The sequence below is a fragment of the Rana temporaria genome, chromosome 3 (genome assembly GCF_905171775.1).
Source record: "Rana temporaria chromosome 3, aRanTem1.1, whole genome shotgun sequence".
NCBI classification, from domain to species: domain Eukaryota; kingdom Metazoa; phylum Chordata; class Amphibia; order Anura; family Ranidae; genus Rana; species Rana temporaria.
Window position 1 is genome coordinate 52,611,449 of NC_053491.1, and position 27,174 is coordinate 52,638,622.

The 27,174-nt window shown below is 39.6% G+C and overlaps 1 protein-coding gene across 2 annotated transcripts in view; it reads right to left on the reverse strand.

The window, feature by feature from the left end:
• The window catches only part of ADAMTSL3 (ADAMTS like 3), a 634,062-nt gene that overhangs the window by 95,815 nt on the left and 511,073 nt on the right, over positions 1-27,174 (reverse strand). For both annotated transcript variants that reach the window (XM_040342560.1, XM_040342561.1), the window contains exons 16-18: positions 21,501-21,790; positions 20,536-20,665; positions 794-989 (exon numbers count right to left, since the gene is read on the reverse strand). In XM_040342560.1, the coding sequence (XP_040198494.1) occupies positions 794-989; positions 20,536-20,665; positions 21,501-21,790 (616 nt within the window). The remainder of the gene's footprint in view (positions 1-793; positions 990-20,535; positions 20,666-21,500; positions 21,791-27,174) is intronic.

The following is a 27,174-nucleotide window of genomic DNA, read 5'->3' on the forward strand; positions in this document are numbered from 1 at the left end:
CATCAGATGCACATACAGCCACCTCTACCCAGGATCCTCCTTTATCTACTACTAGGGCAAAACATGTTAGATGGAGGATACTGGGTGGAGTGTCAGTGTTTGTATATGTGCTGAATAATAAAGTGGACTCCAGGACTCCAGGACTTTGCTAAATGGAGAATGGGAAGCAGAACCCAAAGGATTGAGCATCTGTCTTGCAATGGCTATTTTAGTGATTTTTATAGCATAAATATGTAATAACATTTTTAAGACCATGTATTGTTTTTAGAAGCCGGGTTTCCCCAGTTCACAAGCTAATGAACATGTTGGACTGGTTCGTGAACTCAGGACAGGAAGTGATGCCACAGGAAGTAGGGGGAAGGGAAAGAGGACTCGGACACAACCATTTGCTCAAGACAAAGGAGCACTTCTGGTTGTTTGTGCTAGAGACAAAGGAAGAGGCAAGGTGTTGCAGGACTCCAAGAAGCAAGAATCAGTTTAGGGTCCTGGAAGAAGGCTCTATCACCAGGAAGAACCAAGTTAAGTAACTGTTTAGTGTATGCCTATCACATACATTGAATAAGAATAGATAGCTTGTGCATGCTGTAGGCATATTTTGTAATACTTTGCATGTCTACAGAGGGGTTTATGTTTTCTTGTTTTACTGCAAAGCAACCTTAATAGACAAAGCAAAACAGCATCTATGATCTAGAGTTCATGATTGCAGAGGTCTTGGGAAAAGCTTCCTCTTTTGTGAGTAACAAAAACATTGTAAATGAACAAAGGAAAAAAATAACAAGTTGTATCTAGATACCTGTTGCCAGTCTTCCACATGCCAAGCTGGAGGGCAATCATTCTGGTTACATGGCTGCAGTGCCGATGGCTTGTTACCGCCACACTCTTGTTCAGAATTGTTGCCAGACTCAGCCAGGCCAGAGCAATGCACATCCCTTGTTTGTATTCCTACTCCACATGTTGCCGAGCATCTGCTCCAGGGTCCAATCTGCCACCTGTTTAGAATAAATACGCACAGGTATTGTAAACATTCTGCTTAGACATAAATGTGTTTGATTTGAAAATCGCACCTTGCCCGTAATACTATTTCCTTCAAAGTCTCTACCAAAGCATTAAGGATAATTGAACATGTAAAACACATTAGCTTTTTAAATATATCCAGAGATACCAAACAGCTTTACAAATATAAGCTGTCACGTATGCTTTTTCCTTCCCCCTGCTTTGAGGGCCATCACAGACCCAGGCCTGAGAAAACTTTGCTTTGTTTGCTTTCAGCCTGTCTGCATCTGAACTGTAACTGCAGGCAAATGCTGAGAACAAGGAAGGTATCCATTCTGCATAAGGCCTAGTTTACATGAGAAGTATCAATGCATACACCTGTATGAGAGCCGTCTTTGCCTGCACAAGATGCACAGGTACATGAAGGAAGTCCCATTCATGTCAAGTGAAATGCAGTGGCTGCATGGACATAACCTCTGGTCCCAATTTTAAATCCGTGCAGGTCTCTGAAGGCCCAGTTTGCCTTTGGGGATATGCACCCACACCTGCACTGATGCCATATTGGGACAACAGGTTGTGTCCATGTAGTCAATGTGTCCTTTTTGACATGAACAGGACCGCCTACACATGTATGCACGGATCACCTGTGCATCTCATGCAGGCAAAGATGGCCCTAAACATGGATGTACATATTGAAACATCCCGTGTGAAGGAGGCCAAAGAGTTTGATTCAATGCGTTAATTCAGCTATGTGTAATCATTCTTTTTTCCCTGGCACATATTTGGATATTCAGAATTAAAGTATAACTAAGAGCTATCCCCTCTATTTGTTATGTTTCCTGTTAGAGTTAAAGTGAAAGAAAATTCCAAATCTTGGGTTGTCACCAGAAAAGGAAGAGAAGGGAATTATTCCAATGAGAACACATGTTCTGGTTACAACCAGGGATTCTGTTACTTCCTCTTTTGGCTATAGGACAAGAAATGAGGGGTAATCTTCTCAATGGGACACAGATGTGTAACCTGGACAGGGGTTAAATACAGTACCTGCCTTACTCTTTCCAAAATGAGAAAATAAATAACTTTTGCCTTTACTTCTTTTTTTTTTTTTACAATTTCTTTATTTTCAAAAAAGAAAATATTTTTTTTTTATAGAAAACATGGGAAATAACAATCATCTAACAAAAATAGATAAATAAAATCAAAGTACATTCAGTAGATTTATTACAATACCATCTCTCTTTCCGTTCATCTCAATAAGAGAAGTGAAATGAAAAAAGGACAGAAAAAAAAAATAAGAAAAAATTACGCAAGAGAGGAAGAAAAGAAACTAAACAATAGCGTTCCTACAATTGGGGTCTTTTCATCTCCCCCGTTAATTCCCATCCTCCCACTCTTCCGAGCCTAGAGCGTGGCCTATTAACTCCCAATATAGGTCCATGACAAAAAGGGGGAGGGCCCTATAGGGGGTAGCATTTAATAAACAAAAAGAACTTAAAATTTCCTAATGTTCGGACATGGGGGGACTCTGTCCCATGCCCTCCCATTTTATTTTAGCCCATTCCCCGTGCTCTCTCCCCCCATAATTCTTATAGTTCCTTATCGTTCCTTATCCTGATATACATTCCCAAGTTTCCCCTCCCGAACCCTGTCCAATTCAAAAATCAATCCCAATTAACGAAAACTTCTTTACTTCTATATTAACATAACTTATCTGTTATATAATATAACACGTCTGCTTATAGCTATTTATAATCTTAAAAAAATGCAGAATAGAAGTCACCATTTATGGCTCCTAGCAGTGAGGACATTGGGTTTATTTAGTAAAGGTGTAGAGGTTTATTTATCAATTTCTTCATATAACTTTCACCCAGGATTCACAAGACTTTCAACCAAGGGTCATCACATTTCTAATGCAAGTCCATTAGAAACAGGAATCGTGCAGAAAGTCGTGTGAATCTTGGTGAAAGCACAGACCTCTGTGTCTTGAATTCATGCACTCTTCGGATGGCAAATAAAATAAAGATGCATTCACTTTGGAGCCAATGGCTGCGCTGCTATCAATCTATCCAATCAAAACCGGGACTCCATGGAGAGAAGGACGGTGGGGATGTGCCGAAGAGATGAAGGGGCTCATGTAAGTAAAACGGGGGGGGGGGGCTTGGGGGCCAGTGACTGACAGGTGTTCTTTTACCTTAATGCATAGGATGCATTAAAGGGGTTGTAGAGGTTTGTTTTTTTATTTTCTAAATGGGTTCCTTTAAGCTAAATGTTTTTTTTCTTTGTCTGAATTTCTTACTTCCTATTCCTCCTCAGTAAGCTTGCCCCATCATCTGGCTGGGGGTTAATCAGCCAGAACAGCTTACTGAGGAGGAACAGGAAGTAAGAAATTCAGACAAAGAAAACAAAGAAAAAAAACATTAAGACGGGAAATCAAAGGAAAAGGTTAGTGAACCAAAAATGCACTAGCTTAAAGGAACCTATTTAGAAAATAAAAAACAAACCTTTACAACCCCTTTAAGGTGAAAAAAAACAAGCCTTTACAACCCCTTTAAGGTTGCCCATAATGCCCAATAAGATTTTTTTTTTTTACAAAAACTGAAATGTGAAACCAGATTGGCTGCTATTGGTAACAACTCCAAGTTTTTGGTCTTATTATTTTCCCCAGTTTTCATGAATCAGATCTAACATGTTTTCAAAGAAGCAATCTATTAAAGTGAATGTAAACCCCAATTTTTTTTTTTTTGATGTCACAATGTAGAGTATAACATTTCCTATCATCTGTGCCCAGTCTTGCCACACAGAGTTAATCCAGCTCTGAGCAATCCTCTTTTATTGTTCAGTGAAAATTAACAAACTTTCAGATAAAACCCTGTCTAAACACAAAGTCCTTTCCTCTCTCTCCTTCCTTTGAGTGACATGTTATTTACATATCTAGCTTGGACATGTTTATCATATGTTATGTTATGTTTATCATAATATGAGGTGATCCACAGTATAAAAAGTGAGAAATCCACCCTCCCCCACATAACACATCCTGGTAATATACAATGAACTGTGGATCACCTCATATTATGATAAACATAACATAACATATGATAAACATGTCCAAGCTAGATATGTAAATAACCTGTCACTCAAAGCAAGGAGAGAGGAATGGACTTTTTATTTAGACAGGGTTTTATCTGGAAGTTTGTTCATTTTCACTGAACAATAAAAGAGGATTGCTCAGAGCTGGATTAACTCTGTGTGGCAAGACTGGGCACAGATGATAGGACATTTTATACTCTACATTGTGACATCAAAAAATAAATAAAAAAATGTTGGGTTTACATCCACTTTAAGCTAGTTGTGTGCTTTTACTTACTTGCACCTTTCAATTTTAAATTTCCTCGCCTATTTTCTTGGATTTGTACATATACCAAGGCACAGTAAAAAAAATCCATCTAATAATGTACAGAGGTGTGTCATGTACAGTAAACAGTTACATGCAGCTTTTACATTTACTAGAAGACCTCGCTGGGGCCTCTAAAATTGCCTTAGTAAACTTTCCAGTGAACCTGTGCATCTTTCTGCTAAATGAATCTATGCATGTCTAGCTCCTGTAATTGTATTGCCATCTGTTTAAGATTACATTTTATAAAATATCTCAGCATATTTGAAGTCTTGCTTCCGTCCTCATGTTGCGTTGAAATAATCAAACACCATGTTTTACAATATTGCAAATATCAGTGCTCATTCGCTTGTGGTTGCACAATGTACAGAACTAAATATTATATTGTACGTCCATGTAAATGAAAGAACATTTACTGGCTGCTGCATTACAAAGTCATTGTTTATTGTGACCTTTTATGTTAGCGTCTGTTATTTACCAAAATACAAAATGTTGACATGCTGCTTAATTATGCTCCAGTCTGTAGTTACAATGAGTTGGCAGAAGAAAATGCTTTGCTAATTGAAAGGGAAAGTAAAGTATGCTTGTAGTGAGGACATGTTTTAAGCTATGATTGCAGTGGCTGACTTAACCACTTCAGCCTTGGAAGGATTTGCCCCCTTAATGACCAGGCCATTTTTTGCGATATGGCACAGAGTCGCTTTAACTGACAATTGTACGGCCGTGTGACGCTGTACCCAAACAAAATTGATTTATATTTTTTCCCAAATAGAGCTTTCTTTTGGTGGTATCTGATCACCTCTGTGGTTTTTATTTTTTGCGCTATAAACAAAAAAGTGTGATAATTTTGAAAAAATAAATTAAAACAAAATTTACTTTCTGCTATAATACATATCTAATTTTTTTTATTTTTTTATAAAAAAACTAATTTATTCCTCAGTTTAGGCCAATATGTATTCTTCTACATATTTTTGGTAAAAAGAAAATCGCAGTGAGCGTATATTGATTGGTTTGTGCATAAGTTATAGCGTCTGTAAAATAGGGGATAGATTTATGGCATTTTTATTATTTATTTATTTTGTACTAGTAATGGCGGTGATCTGTGATTTTTTTGCGGGACTGCAACATTGCAGCGGACAAATCTGACCTTAAATTACACTTTTTGGGGACAAGTGACATTATTACATTGATCAGTGCTATAAAAATGCAAAAATGCACTGATCAATGTATAAATGACACTGGCAGGGAAGGGGTTAACACTAGGGGGCGATCAAGGGGTTAAATGTGCTCCTTCAGCGATGGGATGGGCTGCCTGGGATATGACAGATATAGCTGTTCCCGGTCACTGAGAACAGCAGATCTCTGAGATGACCCTGTCAGAATGGGGATCTGCCTTGTTTGCATTGGCAGATCCCCGTTCTGCCTCTGTATACAGCGATCGCGGGCGGCTGTCAGTTCGCGCAGGAGAGCCAACCTGCAGCAGTAAATGTATGTGAGCTGGTCGGCAAGTAGAGTCACTTTTAAGTGATTTTCACATGCTCTTCCATATTCTTCTTGCATTATTAAATATTGGGATTTGTAGATTAGCCACTAGAAGAAGCAAACAATCACTATTGCTCTGCCCTTTGCTTCCCCCAACACACACACCGTAACAAATCTGGTCATACATTTACACCTGTAATGACCCGTGAAAAGCAATCCATGGTGGAGGGTGTTTGATATGTGTACAACCTGGTACGGTTGCCTTTGCAACTTTGGGGGAGGGGGCGTTTGGAGGGCATTTTACTGCCCCAAAACAAGGTCTTAGGCCCCGTACACACGACAGAGTTTCTCAGCAGAATTCACCGGTCAAAACCCGGATTCTGCCGAGAAACTCTGTCGTCTGTACAGTTTTGGCTCGATGGAGCCGCCAAGGAGCTCGACGAGAAAATAGAGAACATGTTCTCTATTTTCTCGTTGTTCTATGGGAGAAGGCGGCCCGCCGAGCTCCTCGGCGGCTTCATCCCAGAACTCGACGAGGAACTCGACGTGCTTGGCACGTCGAGTTCCTCGGCCGTGTGTACGGGGCCTTAGATCTATATAGATGCTATATAGCATAAATGTAAAAATTCCTCTGCTTGGCTGTTTTATTTTCACAACCAATGGTGGGGACTCTGAAAGCCTGAACAGAGGCTTTATTTTATGGGATGCAGCCTGTCAGGAAGATCCTGCCAGTAACAGGCATCCCAGGCTCACTGGCGTGCAATCGCGGGCGCCACTGCGCATGCGATTGCGCACATGTGTGGGCAGGGGAACGCGGGCGCTCATGTGAACTATTTAAACCTGCCTGTTACACACAAACTTTGCTGTCTGCTCTACAGCGTTCCGTGTGCCTTTACTTTATCTGAGACCTGTACCGGTGATAACCCGGCTTACTTGTGACCATCCCAGCTATCTGTCTCTACCTGACCCTCGGCCTGTTTTGACTAGTCTCCTGCCTGTTCCTCTGATCCTCTGCTGCCCGCCTAATCCCCGACCCGGCCTGCCTGACCATTCCCAGTGTGCATCCTGCTTGATCCTGGTTCTGGTTCACTGCTCTAGTTCCAGCCTGCTAAGCCTTTCAGCTGTTCCAGTCTTATCTTGGTTCCGGTACACTGCTCCAGTTCCAGCCTGCTAAGCCTGTCAGCTGTTCCAGATTCCCGGTCCTCTACTCCAGTTCCAGTCCACTAACCTGTCAGCCGTCTTGACCCTGTCTGCTCTGGGTACCTGCCTGCTGTTCCAGTTCCTGTTTCCTGTTTTCCTGTCTCCTGCAAGGAATTCCTGGGCTTCTGGACTGTCCCTCCGCTGTCGATCCTGCCAGGCGCTTATACCACTCCTGATTCCTGTGCCTCTTGTTACCCCACCAGGGTCCATGAGTGGGATCCGTACGAGAGGCCAATTGGGGCTCAACTACTAGGTACATGACACAGCCACTGTTTGGCCAAACATTTTCCACATTTTTTTTTCCAAAAAAAGGAAGTCAGGTGGCAACAGGGCCACCCAAAAAGCGAATTTCAGCTGATTTATCAGAAAATTTCCACAGTTTATGACCATCTTTACATTTCAGACAGTTACATTTGCAAGTGCAAAGTAAATGAGGTAAAGCTTCACTTTGCAAAGAACACCCAATCGCATGCAAGGAAAAAAATACAGCATTTGATCGGACGATTGAAGTCAGCAGAGCTTCCCCTCATGTTGTAGAGCGCTGGGCAAACAGTTGGTGCTATACAAATCCTGTATAATAATAATATAATAATTTACTAAGCTCTGGAGCAAACACCCTTGCAAAGTGCTCCGTCAATTTGCCTATAGTAAATCAACCCAGCTGAGAGCGTGCATTACTGTAGGTGAGCCTGCTAACTAATTGGGATTTGCTCACTGAAAGGGCAGACTGTTTACTTTTCCAAGTTAACATTAACAGAGCCTAGTGAATAAGGTGAAGTGTTGTGTAATCATGTGTAAGAATAAATCTTATTTTTAATTTGTTTTAATTAATTGCCCTTGTAAAAGATTGGGTGGAGCATGGCTTCACCTTAGTCACTTAGCTCACTTTGCTGCTTTAGTAAATCAATCCCATAAACTTGCACAGCCTGAAGGACCAGCAATCATTTACTTTATACAACAAGGTTTTTAAAATATTTTCACAAACCAAGGCTGTAATTGGGCTTTAACCACTTCAGCCCCGGACCATATTGCTGGTCAATGACCGGGCCCCTTTTTGCGATTCGGCACTGTGTCGCTTTAACTGACAATTGCGCGGTCGTGCAAGTGGCTCCCAAACAAAATTGACGTCCTTTTTTTCCTACAAATAGAGCTTTCTTTTGGTGATTTTTGATCACCTCTGCGGTTTTTATTTTTTGCGCTATTAAACAAAAATAGAGCGACAATTTTGGACAAAAAGGAATATTTTTTACTTTTTGCTATAATAAATATCCCGAAAAATATATAAAAACATTTTTTTTCCTCAGTTTAGGCTGATACATATTCTTCTACATATTTTTCATAAAAAAAAATCACAATAAGTGTTTATTGATTGGTTTGCGCAAAAGTTATAGTGTTTACAAAATAGGGGATAGTTTTATGGCATTTTTATTAATATTTTTTTTTTACTAGTAATGGCGGTGATGAGCAATTTTTATCGGTACTGCGACCTTATGGCGGACACTTCAGACACTTTTGACACATTTTTGGGACCATTGGCATTTTTATAGCGATCAGTGCTATAAAAATGCATTGATTACTATAAAAATGCCACTGGCAGGGAAGGGGTTAACACTAGGGGGCGAGGAAGGGGTTAATTATGTTCCCTGGGTGTGTTCTAACTGAAGGGGGGGTGGACTGACTAGGGGAAATGACTGATCGCTGTTCATACATTGTATGAACAGACGATCCGTCATTTCTCCCCCTGACAGGACCGGGAGCTGTGTGTTTACACACACAGCTCCCGGTTCTCGCTCTGTAACGAGTAATCACGGGAGCCTGGCGGTGATCGCGTCCACCGGGCACGCACGTCGGCACCAGGGGCGAGCGGAAACGCGAGATGACGTATAGCTACGTGATCTCGCGCAGCCGAGCCGACCTGCCGCTGTTATACGGCGGCTGGTCGGCAAGTAGTTAAAGCAACTTTATTACTGTTTTTTTATTTGATTATTATTTTTTGTCCATGTACTGGTATTATGTACAGATCTTTATATCATGGCATTGTGTGATGTCCCATGCACATTAACACTTATTTGTAGACATGTGCATTGTAAATTGATTTAGTTACTTCCGAAATTCGTTTTTATTTATTTAGTTTCATTAAAAAATGCAGTCGTCCGAAAATCTGAATTAAGGTCGAATCTGTCATGGAAGGCTTATGGTGTCTGTCGAATGTTCTAAGAAGATTCGACGGAGCAGATAAACTGTACGACGCCGCAATCGTACATTTCCGGTCGAATGTTCCGCCTACAAGCTATAGAAGAATTCTAATGTTGTATGACACTAGTAATACTTATATTTATAAATTATTATTACCAGTCAACTAACATTCAAATTCTTCTATAGCCTATGGGCCGAGCATTTGACCGGAAATGTATGATTGCAGCATCGTACAGTTTAGCTGCTTCGTCAAATCTTCTTAGAACTTTCAACAGACACCATAAGCCTTCAATGAAAGATTCAACGTTTGTATGTTTTTCACTGCTTCGTTGAATCTTTGTCGTTGAATGAATGAATAAATGAATGACTTGTATAGCGCAACTCATGCGAACTGAATCGCCTCTGGGCGCTTTTTCCAGCCAGAGTCTGCTTGGCTGGTGCGGTCATTTTACCCCGTAGGATCATGACACGCGTTCATGTCGAATGGTCTACCCCAACACTGTCTCTATAATGTTGAATCTTTTCTCTCTATGTCGAATCTTTCCTCTCTATGTAGAATAGTTTTGGATTAATAGAGTTAAGGTTAGGCACATTCGACCGCAGGTTCAATAGACACAGATTGCTATTGTCAGCTTTATGTCGAATCTCCTATCTATATCGAACTGTTGTAGCAACAAAAACTAAAATAAAGCATTTTTTTTATCTCAGATCTTTCAGATTTCGGATTCTGTGCGTTCGTTTTTGTTTGTTAAAACGATAACGAACATACCCGAAAAATCGGACGAAAATGAATGCACATGTCTACTTATTTTGGTTACTGACTATTCCTTATTCAAGCTTCTGTCTCAACCGAATGCTCGTAACTCTCCTTTTCTATTAAACAATACAAATTATTACAAAATTATTTTGTTGTCTAGGGTAGCCCTGTTTTTTAAATGTGCTAAGTATGCCACATGCCTAATTCTAGTATTTATTCTTATATGCACTACTTAGCACTAATGTCTTGTAAGTTGTAGATGTAATAATAAGTAGGGGTTACCTGAAACCAGAAAGATATTTCAAGGGTCCCTCCATGTTAAAGGCTGCTTTATAATCTAATGGAGTGATGTATTCCAACAGGAACCTTGTGGCTATGTGACTTAGTGATGAGCAGGGAAGTCAACATCATACGTAATGGCCACTTAAAGTATGATGTACACCCTTTCTTTAACTGGGGGTTATAAAGGATCAAAAGACAGCTAAAGATACAATGTTATTTATTAAAAACCGAGTGGCCAGTGTTAAATGTTTTCTAAAACGTGGAATCCAAATTTCAAGTTGCTCTGGCCCCCACCCATACCTCTTCTTACTCCGGCAGACCTGTGCAGACTCACGTGCATAAAAAATTCTCCGGCATGAAAATAAATACATTCAGAGCTTATTACAGAATTTCAAAGAGAACATTTAAGAGAAATGTCTGCCTCAAAAACTGAGAAATGGCTATGAAACCGACATGAAATCTTCTTTCAGCTTCAATGTGAAACAATTTCCTGAATCATTATTAAAAAGACCCTTTTTCTGACTTCTGGCCGAGGAAGAAAGAAACTGGCTGCCAGGACATGTTACAGCCTTGCCCCAGCTATTGGACGCATTGCAGACCATTAGATTATATCCAAATCACAAGTTTTGAAAGTACCCTGCCACAGAGAGGCTATGATTTATGGGACACATAAAAGCCTGAAAACTGTGACGTCTAATCACCTAACACCTCACCTATATATGTTGTATTGTGAATCGCGTTTAGCAGACTAACATATAAATATAGAGTTTACATAGAAACAATGTGAATTGGATTTCTCCACTTTATCTCAGTCTATTCTCACTTTCACAGCAGTTCTTGAATTTCCTGCTTTTGGCACCTAGTACTGCAATATGATGATCTTTTCATTATATGTCTGCCAGATGTGGTAAGTGTAAGGAACCCTGATTAATGTGTAACATAAAGTAGGTCAATAAAAATGTTTCTTATTTTTTTCTAAAAGTTTCAAAGAAAAGGGGGGGATATGGGTGTTTAAAGGGAAACTATAGTGCAATTTTAGTAAATAAACTTTAAATGTTATGCAAAAGTCATTTTGATGGTATTTATTTGCTTGATGTTCCATATTTTGATGACTTATTTGCATACACAGATTTGTGGAGTCTCTCTCTAGTGGCTGTTGAATGTATCAAGCAGCACAGTAAACAAGCCCCCCAATACATTGTTCATCACTACTAAGCAGGAAGAGGCAACTTATGCAATAAAACCCAACTCCAGTCAAATATTTATTTTATTTTAATAATGATGTCTATGTGTCTATGTCCCTATCCCATTGGAGAACTCTTATTTGCATCCTTTAATATAATAGGTCGCTATGACCCATAGGGAGGAAAACTACCCATACATTTAGCTGGTTTCTTTTTTTTTTTTTTGGGGGGGGGGGGGATTTGAGCTCTGCTGATGAAAAAAGTATAGTCAATGTTATGTGTCAACACAGAGTAGCTCTGTGGACAAGGCTTGCACACGGTGCCTTGTCCTATAAGACCGTATGAAGTGACTGTATACAGAAAATGGACTTTAGTGGCATGACACTATTCAAACAATAGTTAAAATACAAAAAGTTTTTTTAGGTGAACAGAACATGATTAAAAGTTGTAACTTTGTTTCAATAATCCTTAACATACAAATTATCATAACTGGTAGCCACCATCGACTTTCAACTAGAGTAGAGCTCTAAGGTAATACACAGTGCTAGGGGTCATGGGAAAAATATCCCCAATCTCCTAATACCCAAGGATAATTGCTGAGTGGGGTGATGATGTCCAGTTGATGGTTCAGCTCGACATGTTTCACGCCACAGCACTTCTTCAGGAGCTTAAGAGTTCAAATGAATTTTCTAGGATTTTTTTTGCCTATAATTTATTTTTTCAACTCTTGAAGAAGCGTGGTAGCAGTTATACTTGGGTATTAGGAGATTGGGGATATTTTCCCCATGACCCCTAGCACTGTGTATTGCCTTGGGAGCTCTACTCTAGTGTTGAGGGTTAATGGTGGATACCAGTTATGAAATTCTGTATGTTAAGTATTATTGAAACTCGGTTACAACTTTTAATTTTGTTTTGTATACCTAAATAAACTTTTTGTAGTTTAACTATTGTTTGAATAGCGTCGTTCCACTAAAGTCCATTTTCTCTATACATTCACTTCCTATAAGAAAGTATAACCAGACAGGTTATGGGAAAGTGGGGAAAAAAATCAAAAAAGTCCTCCTCTTAACCAGTGCAAAGCAGAGTGGCCTATTCAATCACAAAAAAAAGGCAATTATTGCTTATTTTAGGATAGTTGCCTCTTGGCTAAATTTACATTCAGATTTACATATTATAGCACAGATACAGCATTATATTCTAGAAAAATCTAATTTTGAACTGCTTGCAGCTGTTTCAGACTTGTTGGCCATCATCATTACAGTGCATGGAAACAATGGCTTCTACAGGGTGCTCTGCACTGATGATGGTCAACACACCCAAAACAGCTGTGTGCCGTTTGGAATAAATGGTTCTATAATGATATGCTGTATCTGTGCTATGCTTTAAACCAGTGGATTTGGATGTCAAGTTGACCAAAGGACAACTACATCAAAATGATCAAAAGCACATATTGTCAGCTCGCCATGGATCTTCTAAATAGTCCAAAAATGTATTAACGTAATCAAATCACAGCAGTAAATGAGCACGTTATTTGCTATTTACTGCTGTGATGTGATCACATTAATACATTTTTTAAAATAGTGTCTAAATATGTATTAACATGATCACATCACAGCAGTAAATAGCAAAGTTTCAAGCAAAGGCAGATCTCCTTCAGCAGGTATGACATGCCTTATACAGGGTTCTTGTGTGGCTCTGAAATGTTGCAATTTACTGCTGTGTTGTGATTGCTTTATTATAGATTTTGGATGCGGTTTGGAAAATCCATGGTGTGCTGGCAGTGTATGATTTGACTTGTGTTGACACTGGTTCCCAGCTGATAGTTGCTACAGCACCCACTTGCTTTAAGCCATTTCCAGGAGCATGTTCAATGGAAATATTCTACTATTCTACTTGGTTTACAACATGAGCAACAAGGCTCGGTTCACACTGAGGCGACATAGGATCAGTCTTCTGAGACCCCAAATCGGATGACATATGAAACTTAAAGGGGTTGTAAACCCTCCTGTTTGTCCTTCTAACCCTGACCAGCCCCCAGCCCCCTCGTTTTACTCTCCTGAGCCCGTTCGTTCCCACGCCGGAGACACGCTCTACCTCTATAGCTGGGGTTCTCAGCTCTTGATTGGATAGATTGATAGCAACGCAGCCATTGGCCCCCACTGCTGTCAATCAAATCCAATGACACCAGTGCAGGGGCCGAGTCCGGCATTCTGTGTCTATGGACGCAAATGCTGGACTCGGGAACGTGCCCGCACGGTAACCCCCTGGGAGAGCGCTTCTCCTAGGGGGTTTACCGATGTGGGGAGGAGCCGTAAGTGCTGTTGGTGGACCCCAGAAGACGCTGATCGGGGCTCTGTGCAAAACGAACTGCACAGTGGAGGTTAGTATGATATGTTTGTTATTTTAAAAAAACAAAACAAGGGTTTACAACCCCTTTATTGTTTCCCTATGTGTGCTGTCTTAACTGATACTAAACAAGTCTGTCCAACTTTAGAAAAGGTTCTTGCACTACTTTGGGCTGACTTTGATACGACTTCAATGCCAAAGAGTGTAAAAATTTACATCAAAGTCTTATCAAATTTGGATTGAAAAGTGACTTTGGAGTCGGGCTAGTGTGAACCAAACCTAATGCCATTATTTCTGAGGTTTGTGATAGATAGAACTGTGTTTCAAACTGGTTCATTGGAGGGCTTTGGGCTCCCTTTGGCCCACCTCTATAATATGAGGCTATATCTATGCTTTAAGCCAGCAGTTCTGGATGTTAGACCAGGGGCATAAAGAAATCACTTGCATGACTCTACCCACTATCCCCAAATGAGGAATAATCTTCTTATTTTTGAGATGCAAAAATAAGGCTCTACTGTGCTTAGCTCTGATTATACAATTTTTCAATTTATGGTTAGCAATCCAATTTGTGAACTATATTTGTAGGGGAAAAAAAGGAAACTAAAGTAAAAAATCAAAATCAAAACAGATAGAAATATTTATATTGCAGGATAGAATAACCTAATAGCATGGGACTATAGAGCATACTCCAAAGCCGCTCTGGTTTTACATTGTCAATTATATATAAGTTTAACATAAACATTCAATGACAGAAACCTTCCTTGGAAGTTCTCTCCTGCACAGCTGTTCCAGACACAAATAAATGCACATACCTACAGCATTGTTTACATTTTTACGCATCATGCATAGAGGCCCCGTTCAAACATCCCGGTACTTCAAATGGAGTTTTATGATGAGATATCTTATATTACTTTCAAGCCTATACCTCTCAGACTTTTCCATTTTCTTGCTTTGTCTATAACCAGTTCCTGTTTGGAATGTCAATTTACTCTTAAACTAGTTTTAATCAGCAACATGTTGAAAAGATTCCTCCTCACAGGAGGTACCCAGCAGTCTGTGTGCTGTATCATATAAACTGCCCAATAGTATCAGGCATACAGCCTACACACATGATTTAAAGGGGAAATACAAATGTGGCATTGGGATTATCCTTATTTTGCTACAAATATTTATTTTCTATTGAATTCCCTACTACAAAGTGGGTGTTGGCAACTATTCTCTTTGAACTTTGGATTTTAAGAATAATTTTTATAATAATAAAACAAAATTAAATCTAATAATATCTACTTTTATAAAGGCATAATAACAATTCTGAATGCAATATATTACTATAATAAATTATTATTTTTATACTATTACAAAAATAAATATAAATTATCAATGCACAGTCATAGGTTAAAAAAAAATAAACAATATATTTATTACAAAATTCATTAAAAGTATGTCTAATGTTTAACATTAGACATACTTTTAATGAATTTTGTAATAAAGAACAAAATTATTCTTTTTAACTTATGACTGTGTATGGATAGTTAATCTGAGAGAAGGCTTTAGCGTCTATAAAGTCCCAACTCTATTTTTGCATGTCTACCGTATTTATCGGCGTATATCGCGCACTTTTTTGCCCTGAAAATCAGGGCAAAATCGTGGGTGCGCGATATACGCCGATACCCGCTTCCCGCGCCGTGTTTGAATGCCTGCGCCGACATATACCGAGCGCAGTACACTCGGGTACATTCGGCCAGGCTCGGCTTCGCTCGTAGTCACGCTCTGTGACGTTTATGCGTGAGAAGCCGAGCCTGGCCGAATATACCCGAGTGTACTGCGCTCGGTATACGTCGGCGGAGGCTTGAAACTGAACTCGGGAAGCAGGCATTCGACATGAAGACAGCGCGGGAGAAGCCGGGAGGACACCACCGAGGCTGCAGACAGACGCCGGACCGGACAAGGCCGCCGGGCAAGACACCAAAACTGTAAGTAGTAAAATTAAATAAAATGTTTTTTTTTACCGGATTTTAGGGTCAAAATTAGGGGTGCGCGCTATACGCCGGAGCGCGCAATACCCCAATAAATACAGTATTTAATGGGGATGTGGTGCTGATTTTTCAACTGAGCTCACAATTTTAGTCAGGTTTATAATTATATCTATATCAACAACTCCTAACACAAAAATATAAAAATATGTATTTCTTTATTTAAAAAATATTAACATTATATTTAAAAAAATCGAATCATATTTGCTTTGATGAAGGCCATGAAGGCCTATTAACCTAATATATTATAATATAATATAATATAATAAAATAAAATATAGTATCTCTAAAAACAGGTGCTCAAAAATAGATGAACCACTCTACCAAGCACTCATGGGCAGGAAGTCCTCTAATTGTACCTAGATCACCCTACTAAGTTCAGCTGCCACTATAAATGTAATCAATATTTACAAGTGTTACAAATAAACATTACAACAAACGCTTTGTGGGTAGAAATGGAGTGGTGCATGCACCAGCCATCCCTCAGCCGCTGACTCCCATTTCCCCATCTCCTTCTCCGTTGTCCCCGTCCATCACTGGACTCATCAGCACCACCAGCAGGAGGCAGATGCGTACTACAGGCAGCTCCCCATTACCTCTTCCCCCTCCACCTTCTTCTTTCTTCTGACTCTCAATGTTCGGCAGCTGGCCGGAGCCTGCTTATTTCCCTTCTGGCTCAGTGTCTCTAGAATCCTCCTCCCTCAGCACAGCATCCAGCAGCGTGAGAGCAGGGACGGAATGCCCTACTGAGATTTACAACGTTTGATGCAGTACCTGGAAGTGTACACACCTTTTCTTGGAGGAAGCTTTAAATGACAAACTTATGCTTCTTGATACTACTGTCTGGTGAGTGTTGAATCTGAAGGCAGTGGTAACTCATGCGGTGTAGTGCAGGTGACCGGTATCACGGAAAATCAGAGTACTACTCCATGGATGTCACTCATTTAAGAACTGCTTATTTTATTTCACATGGTGGACTTTATATGAACATAATCATAATGACACCACAGAGCTCCTAGTATATCCAGCTACTGCAACTCCCACCTCACGGGACTACCTTTACACAGGCTATCCCCCCTTCAGTCCATCATGAATACTGCTGCCAAGCTTTACCAACTGCTCAGTGTCTGCTACTCCTTTCTATCAATTCCTCCACTGGCTTCCGCTCACCCAACAAATTTAATTCAAAATTCTAACAACAACTTACAAAGCCATCCACAAATCTGCCCCCAGCTACATCATTAACCTTGTTTTTTTAAATACCAACCTACTCATTTCCTTAGTTCCTCCCACGACCTCCTTCAATCCCTTGTCACCTCCTCCCATGCTTACCTCCTGGACTTTTTCTGAGCCTCTCCTATTCTATGGAACTCCCTACCCCAATCAATCCAATTGTCTCCTAATCCCTGAAAAACCTTCTCTTCAGAGAGGACTATCCTACCTCCACCTAACAACTATACTTTTACTTTCTCTATCAGATCATCCCCCACAGTTATTACCTTTTGTATCACTTATCCCACCTCCTAGATTGTAAGCTCTAACGAGCAGGGCTCTCTGATTCTTCCTGTATTGAATTGTTTTGTAACTGTACCCTCATGTTGTAAAGTGCTGTTCAAACTGTTGGCGCTATAAAATATCCTATATAATAAATATCACCATTGGGGTGTGTAGTCCACGAAGTACTCACGAAGCCGAAGCGCTGCTTAGATTGTTGTAATATACCGGTAATATAACTCTAAAACAATAACATATAAGAATATGATAATAAAAAAAAAAATACTTCTAATCATATCTGCGTTCATGAAGGCCTATTAACCAAAAATAATATAATATAGGAATATAGTTATTACTATTTTTAAAACAAACAAACAAACACAAAATTATCAAACCTGCTTTAATAAAGGCCTATTATAATCCTTAAAAAAGGTTTCATGGTTCACCGTTTGGGCTTTAAACATTCCCACAGGGATTTCAAAATAGTATGGGATGTTTATTTTGTTTTAATAATCCTACTGTGTGTTTTTTTAACCTTCTGAATTAAAATTATTTTATGCTTATCTCTTCTCAACATTATACCTCCTGTGCATGAAAACAGATTTGTTATACTGGCAATATATATATATATATATATATATATACATATATATATATATATATACATATATATATATATATATATATATATATATATATATATATGTGTATATATATACATATATATATATATATATATATATATATATATATATATATATATATATATATATATATATATATATAAATATATATTTAGAAAAATAAATAAATAAAATAATTAGTGCAAAATATTTAGTTATAGTATGGGCTTATTAAAAAAAAAACAGATTTGATGAAGCCAGGGTCTTATTGCTGGCCTGTGTAGATTTACTTTAATTAGAATTCATCTAAATAAGACTGCATGTATAAATGGCTTTTCTTTTAACCACACATGATTTTGCTGTGGGATGCTGAGAATGGGAAAGTTAAGTAAAATTACAGAAAACAATTGCCTTAAAGTAAAGTAATCTAGCTGTTTACTATATTCCTCGTAGTAAATGGCGCCTTTTTTAACCATTGTTTTTTTTAATTGACGCTTTTCTATGCTGTACATGCAGTATACAAAATCCAGTGAGGATAATTACATATAGGCACAATAACACAAATAAGGTTGAAACGTACGTGCACGTGGGATGTTTGTACTTTACGTAGAAGTTCACCCTAAGGCCTCGTACACACAACCGTTTTCCTCTGCAAAATCCATCAAGAAAAATGTTGGCAGAGCATTTTTGCCAAGAAAAACGGTTGTGTGTATGTTTTTCGTCGAGAGAACTGTTGTGGATCTCAACGAGAAAAAAAGAGAACATGCTCTTTTTTTTCTCGTCAGGAGTCTCAATTTCCTCGTCGTGTTTCTCGTGGGGCTGGTTTACGACGAGAAACACGTTCGTGTGTATGCTTAGAAACCCGCGCATTCTCAGAATAAAGTATGAGACGGGAGCGTGCCTTCGTTAAAAGTAGCGTTCATAATGGAGATAGCACATTCGTCACGCTTTAACAGACTGAAAAGCGCAAATCGTCTCTCACCAAACTTTTACTTAACACGCAGTAACATGAGATTAGCAAAAGCAGCCCCCAGGGTGGCGCCAGTGGAATCGAACTTCCCCTTTATAGTGCCATCGTACGTGTTGTACGTCACCGCATTTGAGAACAACGAGATTTTGTCTTGACAGTGTGTATGCAAGGATAGCTTGACAAGATTCTCATCGAGGGAAACAACGTTTCTTTTACGACGAGATTCTTGGTCGTGTGTACGAGGCCTAACACTAAAATCTATAAAATCTACAGGCATCCACAATGTAAGACTAACCTATCTAGCCCTGTAAAGAAAAAATTGCTATACATACCTTTTCTGAGACCAGTCCTCTCCCACGCTGAGATGTGGGACTGTGGAGGCGGGTGCAGAGGAGGCAGCCGGCAACGGAAACCCATAGTAAGTCTATGGGTGACATCACTTCCCATTCATTTCACAACCGTTGACGCCTTTCTCCTGCACAGAGCTTCCGCCGATGGAGACCGGGCCCTATCCGCTTCAAAAAAGATATGTATAGCAATTTCTTCTTTACAGGGCTAGATAGGTTAGTCTTAGATTGTGGATGCCTGTAGATTTACAGATTTTAGTATTAGGGTAAATTTCTACTTTAAAATAAATATGTTTTGTAATATCATAATATCACATCACACTGTGCATCACAAAGCATTATTCATATCCTACTCTTTACTATGTTTATTAGTGTAATACAAAGTGTAAGAGTGTGTAGTTGTCCATAGCAACAATCAGATTCCAGAGTTTTTGTCCTCTGAGGCCTCGTACACACAACCGTTTTCCTCGACAGAATCCATCAAGAAACTTGGTGGCAGAGCTTTTTTGCCGAGGAAAACGGTCGTGTGTATGTTTTTCATCTAGAAAACTGTCGAGGAACTCAATGAGAAAAAGAGAACAAGTTCTCTTTTTCCTCAACGAGAGTCTCAATTTCCTCGTCGTGTTCCTCATCGGGCTGGTTTTCGACGAGAAACACGTTCGTGTATATGCTAAGAAACCCGCGCATGCTCAGAATAAAGTATGAGACGGGAGCGCACCTTCGGTAAAAGTAGCGTTTATAATGAAGATAGCACATTTGTCACGCTGTAACAGTCTGAAAAGTGCAAATCGTCTCTTACCAAACTTTTACTTAACACGCAGTACCATGAGATTAGCAAAAGCAGCCCCAAGGGTTGTGCCAGTGGAATCGAACTTCCCCTGCCATTGTATGTGTTGTACGTCACCGCGTTTGAGAACAAGGAGATTTGGTCTTGACAGTGTGTACGCAAAGAAAGCTTGTCAAGTTTCTCCACAAGCCTGACAAGGAACTCGTCAAGGAAAACGATGTTTCATTTACGACGAGTTCCTCAGTCGTGTGAACGAGGCCTGACCCCATCATCATCCCCATAATTGTTGTACAACACAGCAGACTATTTATGTTTCCTTGAAAAAGATTTTGACTTCTACCTGGTGATAACATTGTGCACATTTGATCTTTAAAACAAATGCAGATATAAAGAAATGTTAGGTATTTATCTATATCAAAAGGTTCTTAGAGATGAATGCACAGCTAGTACCTTGGAGGGCAGAGCTTAGTGTTGCAGGCTCTGGTCATTGCAGGTGGACGCATTGAGCTGTCGCAGAAAGAGTTGTTTACTATTCGTTTTGTTTGGATATGAAGACATGCTGCTATAGCTTCTTGTATTCCTGGAGTAATGAAAAACAAGAATAAAAAAATAAGAAAACTATTTTGGAACGGAATAGTCTAAAGTGTAACACGATATATCTCAAGGCAAAACCCTTTTCTTCAATTTTTGGATAGAATGAGAAGTTTTACTGATGTGTCTCTACTGGGGAGATTCACCACTCTATTTGTCCTGGTGACCGATTTTACCGGCAGCTGAGGTCAGCAACAGCAACATTCTGTTCTGAAATGACCTTCCAAAGGGTAGATCCCCCTGTCTTACATATGGTAGGATCGCAAACAGAGTAGGGGATTTTTTTTTTTTCTGGAAGCACTTGAAGCAACAGACAACATATCATGCTTCAACTGTTACAATCACAAAGCAATCCTTTTTAGTTATGAATCTTTACTAATTACATGACTTTCTTAGGTTTCAATTGCATGGAAACATTAATATGATACAGGAGGGTTAGGAGTATGTTTATATTTTCAACGAGAGTGTATTTATTATACCATTTTTAATTAGATTTAAATAATTGTCTCCTGCCATGTACTAATTGGGAGCTATCTTTGCCTATTTGTGAATGCTCAGATGTCCAAATAACACAATAATGAAAAGGTGGTTTTAATTAAATACAAAAATATGTATTTTATTACATGGTAATGATGCCAGCATTGTTTCAAACTCAACATCTGTTTCACTGTAAAGGCCAAGTGGTTTGGTATATAATGCCCACTTTCATTTTGCCATTTCTTGAAAATTCTTTGTTTAAACTAATAAAATGTATTCAGTTATAAATGTTTCCTGAGAACAAATTATTTGAAATGACAGTAGAGATATTGATCTGTGCACCGTACCTCCTGAGCAGCTGCTGGAGCAAGGTGTGAAGCCAATGTATTCCCAGTCATATATTTCAGTGGAATCTTCCCATTCTGGAAGAAGTTCTGATGCCAGGGCAGTTGTATCACCATGGCATGATGGCAGATGACAAGTTCTTTCCAGGGCTGGCTTTTCATCCTCACATTCTTCATCTGGCAATTCTAATTCAGTCTGGGTGAACGTCAACAGAATGCGGCACTTTATTTCCCTCACCTGCATGCCTCGACCACACGTGACACTACAGGGAGACCAGGCTTCTGGTATAAACCTGTGTAGACAATGTAAGAGGTTAGGGTACACTACTATGTACAGTATGCAATATAATACTGCATAGTAGAGCTGCAAATTAAAGTGAACTCAGAAGTTGCCTGAAATGTTCAAATGTTTCTTGAAGCAATGGGTCATGTGAATATTTCGCAAACAACTGTGTATAAATGTAGGGACCTATTCACACCAGATGTGTTGAGCAGTCCAATGCATACAAAATATATTTCTACAGAATTCTACCAGGTCTGTAACAACCAGCATGAACCAAGCGAGGGAGCCCTTCACAAAACTAAACCATAAATATCACACAAGAGAAATGGATATGGGCTCAACCTCCCCCTGAACTCAAAATGTCTTATGAACCCATAAATCACACCATGTGATGGCTCCTTATGGATTAAAATCACATATCAAACCTTTATTGATTTAAGAGATAAATCCAACAAACAGTAAACATATTAACAACCTACCAACCACCAGGTCTCCACCTATTGTAGTCAGACTGGCTGCTCTATTTCAAATAAAATGATATATGTGGCGGAAATATCAATCTATTGAGTGCCACTAATATATCATGTTTTTTCTGAAATAGGGACTGTTGGACTGTGTACATATAAAATACACATAAAAAATCTATCTGTTATATAAATCAATAGACCTCCCCACACTGATGAATGCGGATATATCATGCAAACTGAACCAGATGGTACAGTCCACAAATTTCCTGTGAAAGCTCACTTTTTATAGTTACATACAGATAAATCCTGAGTAGAAGTAGATTGAAATGTCCACCATTTATGGATGACTGCTTTGATACCTTACTCAATCCCCTCTACTCCACACAGATGTAACCATGTTTAAATATTGGTGAGCAAAGTTTTCTCCAAGCTGATTTAAAGACAATAAACTCCTGTAAATATTTGGTTACATAGTTATATATTCAACACAAGTTCACTATATGGAACCCTTATGTATTTATACATGTTGACCATATCTCCCCTTAATCTCCTCTACTCAAGAGAGAATACATTTGGTTCCTCGAATCCTTCCTCATATCTGAGCTCATCCATGCCTCTTATAAGTTTGGTTGCCCTTCTCTGCACTTTCTCCTGTTCCCCAATATCCTTTTTGTGAACTGGTGCCCAAAACTGAACTGCATATTCCAGATGAGGTCTTGTAATGATTTATACAGGGGCAAAATTATATCTCTCTCTCTGGAGTCCATACCTCTCTTAATAAAGAAAGGATTTTGCTCGCTTTGGAAACCGCAGCTTGGCATTGCATGCTATTATTAAGCTTTTGGTCTGCCAGAACATCCAGATCCTTCTCTACCATTGATTCCCCCAGTTGTACTCCCACCGGGATGTATAATGCATGCATATTCTTAGCCCCAAGTGCATACCCTTCCATTTATCAAAATTAAACCTCATTTGCCACAGTTGCTCAACTAAACAGTGTTTTGAGGTTGGCTTGCATGTTGGAGAAATCCTGTAAAGACGTTATTCCACTGCATAGTCTGGTGTCATCTGCAAAGACTGAAATTATACTTTTAATCCCAGGCTTTATATAATTTATAAAGATATGGTCAGTTGGTCAATTTATATGCAAATAGCACTGCTGATGAGAAAAGGTGCTTAACAGTTTATATCCAGATATAGTAAATGCAGGATCCTGGGTTTAGTAACACTTTAAAACTGAATAATAGCATGCACACACCTCAATGTAAAAACTGAAAAAAACAGATCCCTCCATCCACGAAAACAAGGTGGATAGGGTAATTCCCTCGTTGTGACATTGTATTCTGACAGCAGGCCCGGCACTGTCAGAATACACTGATCAGCAGCTGCAGCCTGATTTACAAAACTTTACAAACTTGTTCAAATGGCAAAAGTTGATTCAAATATTGACTTCTGTTGAACAGGGAGGGCCACAAGCTGACAGGCCGAATTTCGATCCATAGATGGCCAAATTCGATCTATCCTGATAGGTTCTTTGGTGCTCATAAACACAGGTGTCAAATGCTATTCCCAATGCACAATCCTCATGCCCGATAAGTCCTACTCAAACACTGGTGCCAAAAGGGTGCACTGATTCAGTTGAGTCACTTACACATCTTTGTAGTCAGCAATTGCATTTTGAAAATTTGGCAGGCATTGGTACTATAGAACTTATTATTGTCAATGACTCTCCTAATGGACTCACCACTTATGGAAGCAATGACACAAACACGGATGTCAAAATGCAACTCTCAGTGCATAATCCCCATGTCTGATAAGCCCTCCTAGAGACTGGCACTAAAATGGTGCAATAATTCAAATAGGTCAATACATACCTGTGCTTACAAGTTTTTTGGTCAGGAATGACACCCAGAACATCTGATAGGCCATGGCACTGTGGGGCTCATTACTGTCAACTACTCTCCTAATGAACTCAACACTTACTGAAGTGTTGACAGCTGGACGAATGTGGGAAATTTAAAACATACAGGTGTACTTGTTCCCAGTATTCATGTATTAAGGATGTAATGTGGAAATTGGTATTTTAGGGAGTCTGTTAAGATTTGCTACGGAACCTCTTCAAATAATTATGTTCTTGTGTATAGACATTCATGTTCAACCTTGTCCTATTTGACTTTAAAAGAAGTCCAGGCACAAGACCCAGCGGACAGCAGGAACACTACAGTATAAACAACATTTTTGATCAACTGTGGATCTCAAATAACAAAAATGCCTTAAGAACTATCTATCATGCTGCACAAAAAAATAATTGAAATATAATAAATAACAATGTCGAAACCTATTTTGTAACGAAGAGGGCCCAGGGAGTAGTGTTTAAAATCATGATGGGTTTCAACTGTCATCACATTCCACAACTAAAAACAAAAAAAGGTCAGGCTTACATTTTTCTTGGCTCTGCTTTTAAAACAAGTCATATTATATTCTGCCAGTAAAGAAAAAAAAAGCTCTTTGAATGTTATACAGTAATATAAATGTAGGACACTAGCCGTGGTAGACCGCAAAGGCCAAGGTATTTATCTAGCACGAGGCTGGTTTGGCAATGCTCAGGTCTGTGCTTTGGAGTACAGCCGTACGTATTCTATTCTGCTCATAGTCACAAAGAGACCATTACTAGACAGATATATCATTACTATGAAGTTACAACATGAGCCTAAGCGCGACACTTTTGTTTTCTTGAATGCCAGTGCTGTATAGTGTTTCAAAATTAAAGTCAGATACATGGCAATGGCCTTAAAAAGTAAAGAAACATTACAATTTATTAGGACTGTTTTGTAAAACTGGAAAATAACAGGAGTCTGAAAAGGCAACCAAACAACAAACATTTTTAAATGTAATAAAGTTCATCAAATATAATATGCCCTAAGGAAAAATTTGTAAAGCAGTGAATGTGACATTTACCAAACATTCACTGCAGGTGAATCAATGATTGTCAGTTAAAGCTCATGCACCAGATATATATACCTGCAGCGAATGTTTGGTGAATGTCACTTATACTGCTTTATAAATATACCTATAAAATTACATTCATGGTACAAAGCATAGCATACTTATTTACAAATGAAAAAGTTTGCACACTTTTTTTTCTTAAAGTGATTGTGAATGCTCAATAAAAATAAATAGGAAATATGGTATACTTACCTGCTCTGTGCAATGGTTTTGCACAGAGCAGCCCCAATCCTTCTGGGGTCTCCCCGCTTTCACCCTTGACTCTTCCAACCACTGAGTGTCCCCCAGAGCAAGCTCAAATGGGCTTGCTCCTCAGCCCCTCTCTGTGTGTCCATTGACACAGAGAGTGCGGATCAGGCCGGCCTGATCAGGTCCGCCTCCCGCTCCCTCTTTACGGATTGTGATTAACAGCAGCAGGAGCCAAGGCCTCTGAGTCAATGAGGAAGGAGAGAGACAACATTTCTGCTGATCCCATGCACATCACTGGATCGTGATCAGGCTCAGGTAAGTACAAGGGAGGGATGGGAAGGGAGCTGCATGCAGAAGGATTGTTGTCTTAATGCAGAGAATGCATTAAGGTAAAAAAAAATCCTGCCTTTAGAACCATTTGGTGCCCCCAAACCGTCATATGACGTCCTGGACTTTGTGGGAGTATATCTGAATGATTCCTGCAGCTAGAGGCATCATTCAGATATCAGCATTTTCAGCCCGCTATAAGTCGCTAATCGCTGCTATTACTAGTAAAAAGTAAATGAATAAAAATATACCATATTTTGTAGACATTGTAACTTTTGCACAATCCAATCAATATACACGTATTGGGATTTTTTTTACCATACAGGCAGTCCCCGAGTTATGAACACAATAAGGACTGTAGGTTTGTTTGTAAGTCGAAGTTGTTCGTAAGTCGCAACACTGCATTCGTAAGTGTTCGTAAGTGTAACTGCCGCCTGTGCATGGATGTGTGATGTTCCGGGCGCTTGTTATGTCATCTGGGGCATAGTATGGCAGTGTGGGATGTGTCCGGAGGTGCTCGAAAGGTATCCAGGACCAGCGTGGAGCACAAGTAGCCGGCATTTGAGGCCGTTCGTAAGTAGGAGTCGTTCGTAACTCGGGTGTTCGTAGCTCGGGGACTGCCTGTAAATATGTAGCAGAGTACATATTGGCCTAAATTGAAGAAATTGGATTTTTCTTCTAAATTTTCTTTTTTGTATATAGCGCAAAAAGAAAAAATCACTGAGGTGATCAAATACCACCAAAAGAAAGCTCCAATTGTGGGGAAAAAAATACATATTTTTTTGGGTACAGCATCGCATGCCCGCGCAATTGTCAGTTAAAATAACGCAGTGCCGCATCGCAAAAAAATAGCTTGGTCATTAAGTGGGTTAAACCTTCCCGGAGCTGAAGTGGTTAAAGGAAGTAGGAAATCAATAGACCTGCTGGCTAGGGTTGAGCGAACCCGAACTGTAAAGTTCGGGTTCGGTACGGACTTTGGGTTTTTCCCGAACCCGGACCCGAACCCGAATAATTGAAAAAAGTTTGGGTCCGGGATCGGAGTTCGGGGAAAAAAAAATGTGCGGAGGTCCCCGCAAATTCAATAACCAGACCCTTTAGGTCTGGTATGGATATTAAGGGGAACCCCGCCGTCAATTAAAAAAAAAATGACGTGCGGTTCCCGGTAAATATCCATAACCAGACCCTTCAGGTCTGGTATGGATATTCAGGGGAACCCCGCCGTCAATTTAAAACAAAAATGACGTGCGGTTCCCCCTAAATATCCATAACCAGACCCATTATCCGAGCACGTTGACCTGGCCGGCCGCAGAAAAGAGGGGGGGACAGAGTGCGCCCCCCCCCTCTCCTGAACCGCACCAGGCCACATGCCCTCAACATGGGGAGGATGTCCCCATGTTGATGGGGA